General features: G+C 41.3%; 1 protein-coding gene across 1 annotated transcript in view; it reads left to right on the forward strand.

Annotated features, from left to right (window-relative positions):
• The window catches only part of EPS8 (epidermal growth factor receptor pathway substrate 8), a 2,217,981-nt gene that overhangs the window by 989,890 nt on the left and 1,208,967 nt on the right, over nucleotides 1-19,124 (forward strand). Inside the window, exon 3 of the mRNA XM_044087279.1 lies at nucleotides 5,466-5,552. Coding sequence (XP_043943214.1) covers nucleotides 5,491-5,552 — 62 coding nt within the window. The 5' untranslated portion in view covers nucleotides 5,466-5,490. The remainder of the gene's footprint in view (nucleotides 1-5,465; nucleotides 5,553-19,124) is intronic.

Consider the following 19,124-nt stretch of genomic DNA (forward strand, 5'->3'; position numbering starts at 1 on the left):
CATTCAAATTGTGAGTAGGAGACAGCTGAATAGCATCAAGTTAGGGGCTTGAGTATTCCTGTACCTGTTTGGGTTCATGATAATGGGTCGGAATGGTGAACAATATATGTCAACGTCGGAAATGTTGACATATGAGAATAATAGGAAGTCTATATTTTGTGATCATGGTACCATTGGGATCTGGAAATTGTCTGTTTCCCCATTGTAGTGCAGTCTTGGAGTTAGTATACATAATTAGGGGGTGCATTGGGGCTTGCCTGCCTGCAAAAACTATTTTTTTTGTATTTTAGAGTTTGACCTTCTAACTTTCAATACTATGGCACTTGACATTCAGGAGTTCAGTACTATAGCATTCAACATTCAGGTCATCTGTCTGGTGGTATGAATCCACCTGTCTGTGGTATCTCATAGGTTCACAGGTAATAAATAGGATACCTGCCCTTGTGGACCATTTTAAGCCTAGCTATTTTCCCCTTTTGCACTCAAAATAATTTATCCCATTTGGTTATAGATTAGCCTTATGCATCCCATGGTGAATAACTGTATATTACCCCTAACCAGGTTAACTAGGATTGTAACATAGATAACCTGAGGGAGGACCCATGTGTGGGATAAAGTATTTAGGAACTGCCTCTGTCCATTAATAGTACAGTGGGCAGTCTTAGGGTAAATTTTCTGTTTTCCATCAATAGATCTAAGTTATGCTTGAAGGTAGACAGGAATAAACTGTGTTTATGGGGAGTCTGTTCAACAGCAGTAGTATTCTGTACGGGATATACCTGTCCCACCAAAGCATTCTGTTGATGTTGCAGAAGAGGCTGAATGTTTCCGATGCCACTTGACTTGATGTGCAGTAAATCCATCAGTAATGGTTTGGGGAATATCTTGTATGGTATGCCAGTCACAGGTCACCTCTTAGCAGTCTACAGGATACCGAGTATAGTGACAAGGCTTTCAGTCAGTCTATGCAGGACATGTTATTAAGACCTTGTACTCTTTTAGTAAGGTATCTCTGTGGACATTCTAGTTCTTGCATGTGACTGCACATATACATGCCAAAGGGACATTCTATTCAATGATGAACTAATGAGAGCTGAGTAAAGGGGGCAATGACATCCCTAGATCTGCACACAGCCCCTTTGTTTGTAAGCTGTGCAATATAGAAGGACTTTCTTACACTAATAGACACGTATTGGTCAAAAGGTCACTGTCCACATAGGTTTCCAAATCCCGAACTTGATCTACATCTTATGGGTATATTGTCAATGCAATAGTTCCCTGGGGTAGATGACTTGCCAGAGGATACAGTAACATATTTCTTGGCATTTAGTTTGAGTCTGTGATTTTGGCACCAATTATTTATTTGAGACAAACCTTCCTGCAGGATGGGTAAGTCCTTTGGGGATTCAATGACTGCTCCTAGCTTGCAGTCATCTGCAGATTTAGTCAGTCAAAGTCCTTTGGTATTGGCTTTTAGTTAAGAAAAGTAATTGCCAGAAAGGTCCGAGCACAGAACCCTGGGGGGACTCCATTGGTTACTGGTCTCCTTATGGAGGAATCATCCCCTATTTTAATTAACGGAGTCCTATTTGTGAACCAGTCAGCAATCCAAGGGTGATATATTGAAAGAAACAAGGTGAGCAAAGAGGTTCATGCTGTTAGAAATGAAAATAAAGGATTATGACTGAGTTGCTGATTCTAATCACTGTGTTCAAGAAATGGATTCTAAGAGGGTTACTCAGGCAGGACCTGAAATTGGTCAATATTTACTGGTGCACTACCCCAGTAAACAAATATAACTAAATAAGTACGAAATTCAGGTCTTGAGATTCAGACCCTTGACATGAATTTCTTGAAATCTTTTTCGGTAACCGTAATAAAACACTATGAGTGGAATATGATCATATTACAGATAATCTTTTTATAATAGTAGTTTTTAAATACACTGCAACTGGTCTATATTTCCTTGTTTGAGTGTTTTTGGTCATTTGATAGCAAACTCTCTGCTGAACCTTATTATTATTATCAGCTTCTTACATACATACATATCAGTGCTAATGAAAGCTACTGCAGCATATAACGCTTATAATAATAATAACGTAGATATTTTGTAGAGTCTGAGCATAAGTGTGTTCTGTGCACTACTTAACTATATAGTTAATGGGTAGTAAAGTGAGTCATCTTCCTAGTAAATCTAGTTATTGATGTCCTGCTGTCCACTGAAAACACATTTCTCAGAACCATCCTTCTCATAATGTATAGCTGCAGAGTTGTATGTTTCAGGTAGCACTAGTACCAAGAAATAAATATTCTGGTGTAAAACTGTCTGATGTACTAAAAGTCATCTTTCTGAAATGGAGAGCTTGTCAAAAGTTTACACACTCATTCAGTGACAGAGAGAGAGAACCCTGACTACAGCCCAGACAACTTCAGTTTGAGAAGTAGATTGGACAATGGTGATGGGGAAGGAGGGAGGGAGGGGCAGGGTTGACTATGTTCACTGCCATTGTACCTTAAAGGAGGGGCTGCAATGCAAAAGGGGCAAGAAGAGGCCAAGGGTATGGGATTCCAGGGTACCAGTGGCTAGTGACCTACTTAGGTGCATTGTGGGTTACTGCAGTGACATGGTTCACTCACTCCTCCCACCTATGAGGTGCATTTAGGTCAGTAAAATAGATGTGTTTTTGGGATACAATTTGAGAGCACAAAGCACCCCCATAACTGCCTGATTGAAGCCTCCTCCACCCTTGGTCAGCTGTTGCCTTAGCTCTGACTAGAATTCCTGAAGTGGGGGAATGAATGGGTAGTGTCCGACTCAGGGGAGCCTTAAGAGTCAGCAGGCATGGGGGGTAAATAACCTAGAAAATGATGTCCGTTTCCCCAGTGTTGGTATTATGGAAGATGGTAAAGGTGCAGCCCCTACTTTGGGATGTGAAGAGGAAAGCCCCACTCCCACAAAAAATGCCTGAGTTGTATTTCATTGTATGGGGCGCTTTTGATGAGTTGGATTTCACTGAGCAGGTAGTTCCTTGATGTTGTTGTTTGAATACAAGAGAAAGTGAAGTTTTGACATTCCCAGTGATCATCTGAGACTTTTCTTACCAAATATGGTACATCTGTGAATGGATGAGATTTCCCAAGTCTCAAGGCTACTTCACGCATTCATTGTTGTAATTTTAATTTTACTTATCTATTTAATGTGCTGTCCATGTATATGTACTCCCAGTTATCTGAATTTGAGGTTTTACAGTTCCATTTCATATCATGACCATGGATATGTTGTCCCAAATGTCTTCATTTGTGGTTTCTGGTATGCTCAGAACAGCAGTGTTAAATCATAGTATTTTTTTAGTTTGTGATTTGAGTTGAGAATGTTATGGTACAATCTCAAGTCAGTGCCATTTCTCATGATAGTTTTCTCTGTAACTAGCTTTGTTGGAGGACTTATTTCATGAAGACTTCTTTAGTGTCTGATAATGTGACTTATAATTTTTGTCCGTGTTGTGAATAGCAATATGCATATGCTATGAAGTGTAACTGCATTAATTTGTCAAAAGCAAGTAACCAACTAGTCCACAGTCCATGTGTTATAGATTTAAAAGCAGGGTTAATGACAATGCATGATTGGTACAGAACCCAGAACTTGGATTTTGCATGTTCCTGAAAAGGCTGCCATAGAGTTATTTAGACTGAGCTAAGTATGGAAAGGAACTTGAACAAAAGAAAAATGATGGAAGAGGAAATTCTTCAGGTACACGTAGAATGAAGCAAACCAGGTATAGAATTAACCATACATGTAAAGGAAGGCAAATTATATAAGGAATAAAAGGAACAAATTCTAAACTAATTAATTATTTACATGAGGGTAAAGAAGACAGAATAATGTCAAGGAAATGGAAGAGGTGGATAGATAGTGTAATATTCATGGAAAGGCAGGAAAAGAACTTCTGACACTAAGAGAATACAAAAATTCAGGGACATAGATGGGTTACCATAATCATCCTCAACCCCCCCCCCCAAAAAAAATGTCCAGAGTTTTGACTGATTTTTTTGACTGAACTTTTAAATGAGTCTGTGATTGAGGGGTGATTTCAGTGGAGTGAAATCCCAAAAGAGTTGAGCTACTTTATGTAAGAGGGCAAAAAATGATGGCAGGAATTCTAGATGGATACATCTGACCTCATTAATAGGAAAAAATCATGGAGAAGTTACTGACAGAAGCATTGTTTGAGAATAGTCATTCCAGGACATCAACCAACAGTGATTTTTATTTTTTTCCCATAAGATCTTGTCAGGTGAGCCTTTTACAGTATTATTATTGGATAATTTCTAAAGTGGGTAGGCGGATAACTGTTTGACATATGCCTGGAGTTCAGTAAAGCCTTTGACACTGCCCTATGTAGTTAAAAAAAATAGTAGGGGTGAGCTACAAAATGATTAAATGGGTGGGTGGAAAGAGAACATGATGGGGGGGGGGGAGTAGTGTCAAAGGGAAGTGAATAGTTTCATGCTGCAAGAATTTGTTTTGGCACTTGTGTCATTCAGTTTATAACAACATCTAGCGTGAAAAAAGACTTTAACTTCATCAAGAATGACACCAAAATAGGAGAAATAGTGAGTGATGGGTAAGCAGTGACTTTAAAAGTCAGCAGCATGGGCTGTTTTTGGCTTATATTTGGTGGTAATTACTACTGTATTGTGCATGTTGGCAGCAGCATCCTCCTGTTCAGTACTTGACCTTAAGAAGGCCTGGTACCAAACAAATTATGTAGAAGACTTGTAGAAATCATCTGTGATGCATCACCAGGACGAGAATGAAAAATCAGAGACTAAGGCCATCAGTGTTCTAGGCTACATTTTCATGGACAGAGTCTTCTGACACATTGAGGTAATTCTTCCTGCTCTGCAAATCATGGGCTACATTACAGGAGGAATAATTGTACCCAGTTCTAGATACTGTACAGGGAGGTTGAAGTGAAACTGAGGATTTCCAGAGGATGGCTTCCTTGATGATGGTGATCATAGATAGGTCTTAAGAAAACTGCTGGATAGGATAAGGATGTACTTCCTGTAGGAAGAGAGGTGGGCATAACAAGCGTGGGTTCATAATGATTCTGGGAGACAAGGAAATGTCTTTTTAAGCAAATAGTGTTGAATAAGAAGAGCAGGCTCATGGAATGGGTGATGAGTGTATTACATTCAAGCTGGCAATGGATGGGTAGAGTAAAGGACTGAACAGAGAAGGGCATTACTTGGTGGTAGCTGCAAAACTTGGGAAAATTGGATAGACGAAGGTTCTTCCTCTGCTGGCATTTGTGTATGTTATGCAGTAGATGAGATTTTAGCTTGCCAGAAGTCCCTTTGGAGTTCTGTCTTGTTAATTCTCATTTATGTATTTAAACATTTTATATCTTAATTTAGTTTTTTTTTAATTTGGTTAATTTAGCAATTTCATTTTATTTCAGGGTACAGATCTGAATAACGGAAACAATGAATGGCCAAATTGCAAACTACCACCCTGGAGGCACTGGGGCCTACCCATCTCACATAAAGTAGGTTTTTCTTCTTTGCTTTTCTTTTCATAATGATTGAGCACTGCTGAAACAAAAAATATGCATTATGGTCAGAGTTTGTTTCTGAACATGTTACATGCAAGACAAAAGTACACAAGTCTTGTAGAAATAGAAACATTTAACAAGACTGTGTATGTAATGTAGGGCACACTAAAACTGTGTTAAGTGTCGACTGTTGATCAGTATTTTTCTCATATCCATATGGTAGTAAAAGAAAAGTGACATTTGAAGCAATAGGTAGTGGTCTGATTACTGGTGCATGTTCCAAAATAGTTGCTTTCATGTTCTAAAATAACTGTAGAGCAACACAGTGGCACAGAGGGTGGCATTGTTAACTTACAGCAAGAGAATCCCTGGTTCAGTTCTAGGCTGGGGTGTTTTCTGTCTGGAGTCTGCATGTCCACCCTGTGTTCAAATGTGTTTCCTCTGACATTACAAAGACATGCAGTAGGTGGATTGGATACTCTAAATTAACCATAGGTGTGAGTGTGCATGCAAGTGTGTGGTGTAGATGAACTACAGTGGCAAGGGTAGCCATCTGGCAGTGTAAACTTTGGCTCTGGATGATTGTCACTATTAAAGTGACACCGCAACCCCATGTGCAAAAATGGAAAAAAGTGGTTGTGGGTGGATGGATGTTCTAGAGTAACTCTGCAGTTTAGACTTGAGCTGGAGACCTCATTGGCAGTGCACAAGTTTTTACTTGTGTTGCATTTACTGAAAATGTGAAGAAAAATATTTCTGCACTTACCTGCTCATATACAAGGTCTAAAGCCTGTTTACTATATTGTCAGTTGGTTAATACATTCAATCCAGCTACTAAGTCCTTTTTCAAATATAATTCACTGAAACCTTGCAGAGCTTCACTGCGTATATGACATGAGGCATTTCTGTTGTATTTTGTTTTGTGTTTGTCATGTTCAAGCTTTTTTACTCAGTTTGAATCATTTACATTATACCATCAACAGTGTCGTCTTTCCATCCATACACAAATCACTGAAGCAAGACATCTGCAGATTAATTCTATTTATTTACTTACCTTGCCTATAGATATCAGTAATTTTCCTTATCTCTTACTCTTGAGAAAAGTTCACTTACAAACAATATGTTTGAGTTTAAGCTGTGCAAATACTTTTAAATTAAATTTCCTTCTTTTTAGGTGTTATTTCCTTCATTTTTTTCCTCGTATCTCAATTTCTTTCTTAATTTTCCCACTTTAAACCAGTTGAACTTTGTCTTATTTAATGTTCTTTTGCTGCTACTCTTGAAGTATATGCAGATATTGTTAGTAGATCAGAAGTTTGTAAGTACTTGTATCTCAATCATGTAAATGCCTTTTGCCCTGAAACATGGCTAGAAATGGTCCTTGGAGTCCACTTATCTGATCAATTAATATTGGATGGATGGATGGATGGATGGATGGATGGATGGATGGCTAGACAGGTGAGCAGGTTGGTACCAGTAAACCTATAGCCTGTTTTCAGGGATTTTCACATTCCATTTTGTAGTTTCTACTTATGATCTTTGTCACTTAGAATAATTATAGTACATACTGGCCTTTCTTTTCTTCTTACTATGAATATATTTAAGTGCGTCAGTTATATCCTGATTTTCACCTTTAGTCTAAGAGGAATGTACAAAACCCAGCATCTCTTCAAATGTCCTTATTTTCTTTTTTGCCTTTTCATTTCTGCTTATTTATGTCCCTAAATGTATTCTCTCTAGCTGAAACAGTACTATCACTTCTGTTTAATCAAGCTAAGAGTGCATTGCAGTTAGTTTTCTGATAATGCTAGTAAGTAAATCTTTACACTCTGGCTGAAACTAACTCTTGTGCATAAGTGTACTGCTTTTCTGCTTTCCTTAATTTAGATGAAATTATACTTGGTTCTAAACCGGTCATAAAAAAATTCAGTCTTAAAAAAAATAACAGCAAAACAGATTCACTGAGTAAGTATATAGTTGATCGGTGGTACTTTTGCGTTTATGGTTGGGTTGCAGATAAACTGTATACAGCACTGCCAATGAAAATCCCCAATTCAGATAAATGATCTGTTTATTACCAGGGTAATCCAGTTAAGCAGCTTAATGCACAAACACATGCGTGTGTTGTCAGCCAATGTGGGCTTTTAGGGAAGGGTAACTTGGAGATCTTCATTTTGTCAGATACCGAAGGGTAGCAGATAAGTTATACTAACATTTGTTGACAGTCCAGCTGGAATCACCCTCTAATGAAACATACTAAAACATTCCCAGTTTGTGCCTTTTTAACTGTCAGATGCTTAGATTTAACCTTCCAACTAATTGGATGCAGGCACATTTGTTGAAAACAGATTACAGCTTGGTATGCAACAAAAATGTTGACACTATAATAGTGTGCTCTTACATAAACCGATACTTTATTAGAAACAGTTTCTTGTCATAGTACACCAAAGCAAAATATCTGTATAGCTAAATGTCTTCTTGTACATGAATTAGTTTTATTTGAGTGCATGGTAACAGTTATAACTATTTGTTCTGTATTTTTAAAACTATTAACTGTGTTAACTGCTATGTTCTTGTCACTGCTTTTCAGAGGGCAGTCAGTGTTTGCAGATTGTTTTGTATGTAACCACCTTCTAACTGCTTCTGGTTTTGTATGAAGCTTTTCTCTTAGGCTCTGTGGAAAACAAGCTTTTGCCTAGTCAGACTATTCCAGTTAACAGAACTTGATAAATTTATGTGGAGGATTATGACAGTTTGCATCTTGGATAACATGTTTTGCTGGCTGAGTCAGAGCCACTTTATTCTGTTTAGGGCCTCATCACAAAAATTTACATAATCAGTAAGTGAAAATGATGGTAAAGTTTTATTTTGCCCCAAATACACTGTCTTTAGCCCCTGCCTCAATCAGTAATTTGAAAATCTCTGCTTTCATCAATGCACAGAGAGCTGAGATTTCTGTGAATGTAGCTTTCTGTCCCTCTCCCAACATGAAAAAGTTGTATGTATGTAATGCAGGTCTTTGTATACACCAAGCTTGTGCTTTCTTATGTTTTCACTCTGATATGATATTGCTGTCTGTCCCAGGGCCTTTTATATTGGGTGTTTGTTATGACACACTTCTGGAGTGGAGTTCCCATTTCTGCCTCTTAGAAAATGGACAAACAGACATCAGTTTTCATTTCCTTTTCCTCCAGTAGATACTTTTTGCTTGGCTTGGATAGTTAGACTCAGAGGAGGATGAGTTTATAATCATGGAACAAACGGCTCTGGAAAATTGTAATAAGATTTTTGAAATGGATAACTATTTCTTCCAGTTCAGTAGAAGAATTATTCTCATGATGACTGAGTATCATGAGATGATGTAAGAGATGGGATGGAAAGAAATGAAACCTTGCAAGGTGAGTTGCTGTGAAGAGATTTCCGATAATGTACAGTAAAATATGCCACAAAGGTGGTTTGTAAGTAGGGAATGTAGTACCAGACCCGTGTAATTTGTGCTGATGTTGGACAAGGCATATCCAAGTAACATTTTCAATGACCTGATCATATGTATTTGTACGTATACGCTGCATGCATGTCTGCCTGGTGTAAATGACAACTTTGTTGTACAGAACTTGTGTGTTGCATAAATGCATTATGGAACTCCGAAACATCTGGAAGCCATGCTTTAGTTAGCGACAGGATTCTGTACAGTATAGATGTCATGAGTAGCCTGGTGCCTTTTTAAGGCACTAGATGAGGAATGATAAAAACTGATTGTAACTTGAGTTAATATCTCTCAAACAAAGAATTTAGTACCAAAAACGTGCTTTCACCCATACCTTTTTGCATAAAAACGTTGCCATTATCTATCCAGTCCTCCTAATTAGTACCTACTCATGAGTCTTATAAACCAACACACAATCTATAAGTGCCTAATATAGGGGAGGCAAAATCTGGTGACTGGGAGAAGACCAAGCATCTGGCCAAAAGCAGGATGGCCTGATGTTTTCACCATTACTTTCATGTTTTTTAATTTCTAAGTTACATGCTGCCCATTGTGGACAGGTTAGTGCAAAATTAAAACTCAAATCTATCATCCATTTTTGAGTCAAATGGTCAAGAAGCACATGCAAAGTCTGTACAAGCAAATCTTATTTATTTATTTTTTGTCAGCAAGAGTACAGCACTGATTTCTGAGTATTATTTTCAGGCTCAGTCTGAACTTGGCAAAAGATATTTGGAGTATTAAGCATGCTTACATTTGGCCACAGCATGCACAGTAGTGATGTGAAGTGAATTCTGAGCATACATTAAGCATGCTTATATTTGGCCACAGCATGCACAGTAGTGATGTGAACTGAATTCTGAGCATACATTAAGCATGCTTACATTTGGCCACAGCATGCACAGTAGTGATGTGAAGTGAGTTCTGAGCATACATTAAGCATGCTTACATTTGGCCACAGCATGCACAGTAGTGATGGGAAGTGAATTCTGAGCATACATTAAGCATGCTTACATTTGGCCACAGCATGCACAGTAGTGATGTGAACTGAATTCTGAGCATACATTAAGCATGCTTACATTTGGCCACAGCATGCACAGTAGTGATGTGAACTGAATTCTGAGCATACAGGATACTGTAAATGCATGCTAAGTACTGAATACATAAAATGCGAGTGTTTATATTCTGATCATTGGATAACTGTGATCATTAATTCCAGCATTGTGAGAGTTAGCAGATTAAGACAAGATAATAGGGATGAGCATGGTAATATTGAATTTTGTTTGCAAGAGCTTGATGCACAATGGCTGAAATTAGCTTTTGAGAATCGCAAGAGAATTTGTATCCATGTTGATGAGTTAATTCAATGATTGCTATTTAAAAGAAAAACAAATAGCTGTAAAAATAAAATAAATCTTATTAGCTCTGTTATTATAAGACTAGTAGCTTATTAGAGTGAAAGTAAGAGTAGTCGATGGTGCAGGAATAAGAAATGAATAGTAACTGCAAAGTAAGTGAGTGGAGGAAATGCAGACATTGTGTGTCTTAACTAGGGAAATAAAATATGGGAAGTTAGTGAGTTTGTAGGATGTGGAGGGTTGATTTATTGCAGTGTTCATAAAGCAGCTATACTTTGCTTCCTTTTGTAAGGCATTTGTTGTTTGAAATATGTGTATGGATTCATTTCTTTCAGGCTGCTGGGGAGGGATTCCCGTAGCTGAAGAACAATGACTGAAATGCAGTGCCTGTGTGGTGCAGTGTATTCCTTGGAAATGCTATCCCAGAAGTTGGAAGGGACCTGAGGTTGTAGTTTGAGGTGCAGGCATTAAGTAGGCTGGCTAAAAAAGGTGGCGGGTGGAGCGGGGGACATTTGCTCGAGCATTTTGTAAGTGAAAGCTCCAAGGAAGACATTTAGCCTTAGTAAGCATTGCACAATTGTGTTCTCTTTGGGGGGAAAAGGTAATAAATGAGTAGTTTGAGAGGCATGTACACTCTTTAGACTGAGCTGAGGTAATGCATAGTCAATGTTTTAGCTGCGACAGGAACACCATTTTCCTATTCCTATTCTTTTCTTTGCCCAAAATAACTATTTGTAATTTTTTTTTATTGGTATGATGTTTAAAACTTAGAATTACTGTCTGTTGATATCCTGTTAGTGGAGCTGTTTCACTGGATTTATTATTTCTAATGTGTATGTTCTAGTTTTGGGGGACAGAGGATAGATTTTGTTGAGTTATAAAAATCATTTTTATTTTATTTTTTTTAACTAAGGATGAGTTTGTTCTTTTGAAGCCAGTTTGAGAGTGACTTGAAATCTTTTTCTACTAATTTAATTATTGTTTGACAGGAAGCTGTCAGCTTGGTAAAAGAGCACGTCGTGTGCGTAAAGATAAGGTGCTGATCTGCTTGGAGTTTAATGAAGAGGGAGGACAGAGATTGAGAACACTGATCTATGAGAGGACATATTTGTGGAAGGGACAGTGGAGGGTGCAGAAAAACAGTTTAAACTACAAGCTGTCTATCACTGGTAAAAGTATTTAAACCAGTAGATGGCACTGGAACTGATCTCTGAGGAGGTCAGGGAAATGAGAGTGAGTGATCGACTAAAGCAAATGCCTTGGTTAGATGTGCAAAACCAAATGTGACTAGGTAGCCTTTATGTTTTGCAGTCTGTCACCTGTGCATGTATGTGTGTGTATGTATTTATGTATGTGTGTGTGTGTGTGTGTGTGTGTGTATATATCTATATATATATCTATATATATATATATATATATATATATATATGTGTATATGTATATGCAGTTGCTTTGCTGTGCATACTGTCTTCCTGTATAAGATGCAGGCAGAGTTTGTGAGTATGGGAGTTTTTGAGCTCTACATTTCAGGCCATCTACACTGTATAAAAAGACTGAGCATTGAGAGTCATGCATTTTACTTTGTACCAGTCACTATTATCATATGTGGAGTTATAAGTATTGATTATTTGTTAGCAGATGTTTAGTGCATAGTAAATAATGTAACTTGAAATATAGTTAAATCATTATTTCTTACTATTAAGTATCATTGTGCTCTAATTTCTTGATTGCACATATAAAGTGACTGTTTTTTTTTTGGAAATTAATGTATATAATAACCTGTTAATAGTTTGTAGTGATGTACATTTTTTGGGAGCTCCACCCCAAGTCCTCACTGCAGATAGACTTTGTCCTGTAGGATTACCCTACTTGTTAATAGTTAAAGCAGTAATTGAGAAAACAAAGAATGAGAGAGAACATTTTATTTCTGTCATCATTGCAAGTAGCACAGGGAGATTTTAATTTCTTTAACTGTGAGATGAGAGAGGATTTTAGTGAACAGTAAAACAAATAGGTTTACTACAAAAAAAGACATTGTCTTACTGGTATGTCCCATCAAATTAACTTTGACATAATCTGGCTCAGAATGCAACAACTGCAACATGTTTGCTTGATGGTGCTTACAAATTACTAAAACAGATTTAACAGACTTGCTGTTAAGCAGTTGTATGTGAACTGAAATGACTGATGCTTTTGGTAATCTCTGGAATCTCTCCTAAAGGATAGATTAATGTGTATGATATATGCTTTACTGTGCAGATGTTTATATGCTTACCTTATGGGAAGTTTTAACCTGAAGCTTTATTTGGATTGGAAAAGACATTGAGTTTAGACACCTTTCAGACCACATATTACACTTTTTGTTCTTATTACATTTGTCCTTTGTCATTTCCTGTTGTCTGGCTTCAGTCCATTGTTGATTTTGTAATCATTTTCCTCATGTTTTAGTCATTATTATTCCATACTACATGCACTTTTTCTTTTAACTCAGTTGCCCATTCCTAATTTTCAGCAGATTAAAATCTGTATTACAACTATGATATGATGAAAATGTTTGTAGCCCACTAACCGATTTAAAGCATGATGTTATGTAGTCCTATCTCACCTACATTCTTACCCTTGGGTTTGGAGCCGAATATCGGCTCCAACTCGGCCGATTTTTACTAGCTCAAAAGTCTCTCATTGGCTGGACTGAGTGTATCCCATGGTGCACTGCTCCATATCCCCAGATCTCGTTTGCCGCTTGTGTAGCTCGGACGTGGTCTCGCTTGGCTGTGGCTAAGCACCTTCTTTTTGCTATTTCTCTTTGAGAAATTTGTTAGTTCAGACCCAAAAGCTATTTTAATAGCTATTCTTGTTGCTGATCACTAAAATTGTATGTGTGATTTCAGTGCTTGAGTGTGATGGTTGTTTTTTGGTATCCCTGACTGTTCTAGCGGGCTAGGCCCATTTTAGTTAGAGGACCTAGTCCTCCCCTCTGTTATTGGATAAACCTTTGGTCATTGTGTTTTTTTCCTGTGCAATCCCTAGAAGAACCGTTTCAGTTAGAGGTTCTTAGTGTGTGTCTAGTACTGTTTTTCTGGTGTGTCTAAATTGTGTGTGAACCGTTTCAGTTGGAGGTTCTCAGAGTGTGCTTAGTACACTTTTTCTGGTGTTCTAAATTGTGTGTTTTTTCCCGCCCTTTTTGTAAGTTGCAGCTAGGTGTTTCACTAGCGTTAATTATAAGATGTCCAAGGATCAGAAGGAGCATAAGCCTTCTGGCTTTAAGAAATGTTCCAAATGTGGATATAAAATGTCCATCATGGATGGACACTCTGTGTGTGTCTACTGCCTCGGAGCCATCCATTTACAGGAGTCGTGTAGCTTTTGCCATGCGTTCAGTCCTAGGGTGCTCCAGGAGAGAAAAAATAAATTGATATTAAAGGGACTTCTGAAACCGTCATTTGAGGAAGCTATAGATTCGGCTTCTAGTACTCAGTCAAAGTCTAAAGCTTCCAAGTCTAAGAAAAGGTCTCTGGCTCCATCTGCCACTTCGGAGCCTCTGGAGAAGATTACTGTTTTGGACTCTACCTCCTTAGCTCCACTGTCCTCAGGTCAGCAGGAGGTATCAGTGTTAACTGAATCGGCGTTGGCTCCTTTTATTCTTGAACCCATTCGGAGCCAGTCGCCCAGTGTGAGACATGGTTCACCAAACAAGAGATCCCAATCTCCATCGCTCTCCTCCAAATCCTTCAGGCTTTCTGATTTGGATGTTGATAGGGTAGTGCAGAGGCTCCTGCAGTCGCCGGTGTTGGCCAAATTGTTCTCGGCTCCGACCCACTCAGCTCCTGACCGTTTCGATGATTCCTCCTCCAAGCCCATCCTTGTCTTTGGAGCCGATATGCTCCTCTCTGAGTGATGTTCCTGCTCCAGCTTCAATACCCCCTTTGGGTATATCGGAGCCATCCACAGGGTTCGAGACTCAGGTCTCTTCAGTCAGGCCCGAGGGGGATACTTCGGGACAGCTGTTGGTTCCGAGTCTCCCACTCGGTGCATCGGCTCGGGGGATCCCGGTCATGGCCTCGGAGGCCAGTCGGTCCTCGGACTCGGGGGGGACCTGCCTTCGAGGCCATGCGGAGCACGCTGGCAAGATTGTCAGCTACATCACCCGGGTCAGTCATTCCGTCCCCACCACCCCGGTGAGAGCCTCTGACACTCACCTATCCATGGACAGTAGAGCGCCAGGCCTTAAGGATACTCCCATGAGTGGTCCACAACTTTCTGAGGGTCTCCCAGAGTCCGTGCCTGAGGAGCCTCCTAGAAAGAAATTGTGCAAGAGGAAGCACATAGACTCCCAGGATGAGTCTCTCACCTCCGATATTGACCTCGAGGAATCAGAAGGGTCCCCCAAGTCTTCCTCTGATGATGTTTCCTTCTCCGATATCCTGGAGATACTGAAACAAAGAGGAGGCTGGCCTTCCAAAACTCCTTCCGAGGAGGAGTCAGTATTCCTTAAGGCTTTTGGTGCTCAACCTTCCACCTCCTGGGTGTCTCCACCCTTCGACGAACTTCTTGACCTCATTTGTCGAAGAGTGTGGGAAAACCCTGATTCTGTGGAGCCCGTGCCCAGGCGTCCCAACAAATTCCTGTCCGCACCCCAGGGAAAAGAGTTGTGTCAAAAGGAGTCCCGGTAGATGCCATGGTGGTGGCGGCAGCCACCCAGAAGGAAATTGCAGAGTCTTCCTCATCGGTCCATCCTCCTAACAAGGAGTCTAGGACCATGGACTGGTACGGGAAGCGTACCCTATCTTCAGCAACCTTCACTTTACGGACGCTGAATTATTTGTCTCACTTCACTCGGCTCCAGAGAGATCTCCTCAAAGAATTGGGAGATACTCTTGCAGGTAACATACCCGAGGCAGTGGCTCAGACGGTTAACGCACAGGTTTATACCCTCAACTCCATCGCTAACTCGTCCATGCCGCTCATCTCGTATGTGGCCGAGGGAGCGAGTAGGGCAGCGAGCTCAGGGTTCGCCCTTACAAGGCAAGCCCGGCTGCGCCTGTGTCACTTCGCGGAGGCCTTCAAGTCTTCCTTCACTGACGCCCCATTTGATGGTTCCTCCTTGTTTGGGGCCAAAGTGAAAGACACGCTCACCAGGTGCGAGCAAGAGAGAAAGACCCTGTCTGCTGTAGGGGTCCATTTTTCCCTTCCTTCTAGGCCTTATCCCAAGGCCCAGCAAGGGGGGGGAGATGTGGTTCAGGAAATCAGAGGTTTTTTCCTGCCGCACAAGGTGAACCCCCATCCAGAGGCATGGGAGGGGGGTTACTCAGGGAGACGTTGCCCCAGAGGCAGAGGGGGCCCCCGCACTTCCGGAGACTGCGACTCCTTCCGTGGCTCTCCATACTCTCATTTCTGAGAGTGTGTCTGGCTGCGCTTATCCGGAGCCAGTCGGGGGTAGAATTTCCTTATATCTGGAAGCCTGGGAGAGCATTACCCAGGACCAATGGGTATTAAGGATAATTTCCAGAGGTTACCTCATCCCATTCTCTTCAGTACCCCCACCAATAAGAAAATACCGGACGTTCCACCCAGTCAAAGGGATCAAGCAGCCTCAGAGGTCTTTCACCTGCTAGAAAAAGGAGCCATCCAACCAGTCCCCTCAGACCAAATCAGATTAGGGATTTACTCAAGATTCTTTTTGGTGCCAAAGAGAACAGGGGACCTGAGACCCATACTAGACCTCAGTCAACTCAACAATTACGTACATGGTCACACTACAATTGATTCTCCCATTGTTGGGAGAGGAAGTATGGATGTGCTCCATCGACCTCAAGGATGCTTACTACCATGTCAAAATGGACAAAGCATCCAGGAGTCACCTACGCTTCCGGCTGGGAGCCAGTCACTTCCAGTTTCGAGCCCTGCCCTTTGGTCTCACCACAGCCCCCAGGGTGTTCACCAAATGTATGGCAATGGTGACGGCTCACTTGAGACATCACGGATTCCAGGTGTTTCCGTACCTGGACGACTGGCTGCTTACCGCACCCACCAGGCATCAACTAGTTCAGGCCAGAGACGCTACCATCAGTCTATGTCACCAGTTGGGCATAACAATAAACTGGGAAAAATTTGCCTTATTGCCCTCACACTTGTCACCTTTATAGGAGCAGAGTTGGACACCATTCGAATGCGAGCATTCTTGCCACAAGAAAGGATCACGGTATTGCAATGACAAATACATATGCTGATGTCCCTGAGACAAGCAAAGGCAAGACTGGTTCTACAACTCCTAGGGACCATGGCGGCAACTATCATGTTGGTCCCTCTAGCGAGATTACACATGAGACTTCTTCAATGGCTCCTCTTTGTCCAGTGGTCTCTCCAAAGACTCCCACTATCTCATCCCATCTTAATCACAGACAGGTGCAAGCAGGGACCTCCGTTGGTGGCTGTGCACCAACAATTTGAACGGGGGAAAGCCCTTCGTTCCTCTCGTCCCTGTTGCCACGGTGACCACGGATGCCTCCCAGATGGGGGGGGCATTGTCTCGGCAGGAAAGTCCAAGGCACATGGCAAGAACATGAGGTACATTTGCATATAAACGTCCTGGAGATGAGAGCAGTGCTTCTTGCATTGCAGGCACTTCAGTAAGTTCTCCCTCTAGGGACTATTGCGATACACTCAGACAACATGTCAGTAGTGTGGTATCTCAACAAGCAAGGGGGAACCTGGTCTTACCCCCTATGCAGAGAGGCTATGTGAGTGTGACATTGGGCAATAGCTTCCCAACGGTTTCTGGTAGCAACGCACATTCCGGGAAAGTCCAATGTAATAGCGGACAGGCTAAGCAGAGCAATACTTGTGCCTTACGAGTGGTCCCTGAATCGCCTGGTTGCAGAGCGAATCTTCAGCAGATGGGGTCAGCTTTGCTGCGACCTTTTTGCCAGCCCTCTCAATGTGAAATGCAGCAACTACTTCACGCTGATCCCCCCACAAGGGGAGTCACCCGGGACGCTCTGGTTCACGATTGGCCCTCTGGTCTGCTTTATGCTTTCCCTCCGTTTCCCCTTCTCTCAAGGGTGATTCAGAAAGTGCAATCCTTGGGAAGCAGAATGATTCTGATTGCCCCACACTGGTCTCATCAAGTATGGTTCCCCTTTCTTCACCCATACATGGTGGGCACTCCTTGGATTCTGGATCCTCTACCAGATTTACTGACACACGTCGGGACAGTTCCACTCCTCTCTGAGAACACTCCGGTTGACAGCCTGGCTACTCCACTTCCATCGCTAGTCAGACGTCATAATTTTTCACCAGAAGTGGTCCATATATTATTGTCCTCCCATAAGCCATCCACTAGAAAGATTTACTCTAGCAAATGGAAAAGGTTCTCCATCTGGGTTTATACTAGAGGTATTGATCCTTACACAGCTCCAATAGATTCAGTTCTGGAGTTCTTGTCTATGCTGTTCTATCAGGGGTCCGCATCAGCCACCATCAAAGTTCAGCTGGCGGCGATATCTAATTTCCACGTAGCGAATGAACCTAGTCTTATGGCACACAGACTATGCAAAGCATTCCTTAAAGGTACCCTGTTGCTTCGTCCCTCAGTGTCCGAACCCGTCATGCCCTGGGATCTCAATTTTCTTCTTCAAGCCCTTACTCTACCACCATTTGAACCTGCAGTTACCTGTGAATTAAAATTATTAACATGGAAAACTGCATTCTTAATAGCAATCACTTCAGCACGGCGGGTCTCGGAAATTCAAGCTCTCTCCGTCAAACCCCCATATTTGATCTTCCACAAAGATAGGGTCTCTCTTAGACCAAACCCATCATTCCTTCCTAAAGTGGCTTACGTGACTAACATGAATCAGTCCATTGAGCTGCCGATGTTCTTCCCCCACTTCTCTAACAAGGCAGAATTTATATTTCACCAATTGGATGTACATAGACAGTTACACTTCAGTCTACACCAGACAAAAGTTATCCGGAAGTCTGACCAACTCTTTGTCTCCTTTTCGGAAAACCGATTGGGCCCTCCGGTATCCAAGGTTACGCTGTCTGGATGGATAGCCAGTTGTATCTCTTTCATCTATCAGGCAGGAGGTAAAAATTTGCCATTTCCAGTCAAGGCACATTCTACACGGGCTGTTTCCACATTCACAGCCTATCAAGCTAGATTGTCAATGGATGATGTGTGTGCTGCAGCTACTTGGACTTCTCCTCACACCTTTGTTTCTCATTACAAATTGGATGTGGTCTCCAGGGGCAGGTATTCCTTTGGCTCCACAGTTCTCAGGAGTATTTTCCTATGAGCCACCCAGGATGTAGGTGCTATGGACGCTGTCCCATGGGTAAGAATGTAGGCGAGATAGGACTACATAACATCAAGAAGTTATGTACTCTCCATAACGTTCGATGTATGTAGTCCATCTCGTCTCACATTCTTACTTACCCTCCCACCTTCCCCCTGCCTGGAGGATTTGGAGGATAGGTTGTCACCTGCAGAGTCCCTTTGATTAGTGATTGTTTATATGGATGTGAGGTGTGTATGTAGTAGATATGTTGTTTCGCAGAAAACTAGATCTGGGGATATGGAGCAGTGCACCATGGGATACCCTCTTAGCCCAGCCAATGAGAGACTTTGAGCTAGTAAAAATCAGCCAAGCCGGGTAAGAATGTGAGACGAGATGGACTACATACATCGAACGTTATGGTGAGTACATAACTTCTTGT

Source organism: Protopterus annectens, chromosome 11.part0 (genome assembly GCF_019279795.1).
Source record: "Protopterus annectens isolate FY-2018-M chromosome 11.part0, PAN1.0, whole genome shotgun sequence".
Taxonomy (NCBI): Eukaryota; Metazoa; Chordata; order Ceratodontiformes; family Protopteridae; genus Protopterus; species Protopterus annectens.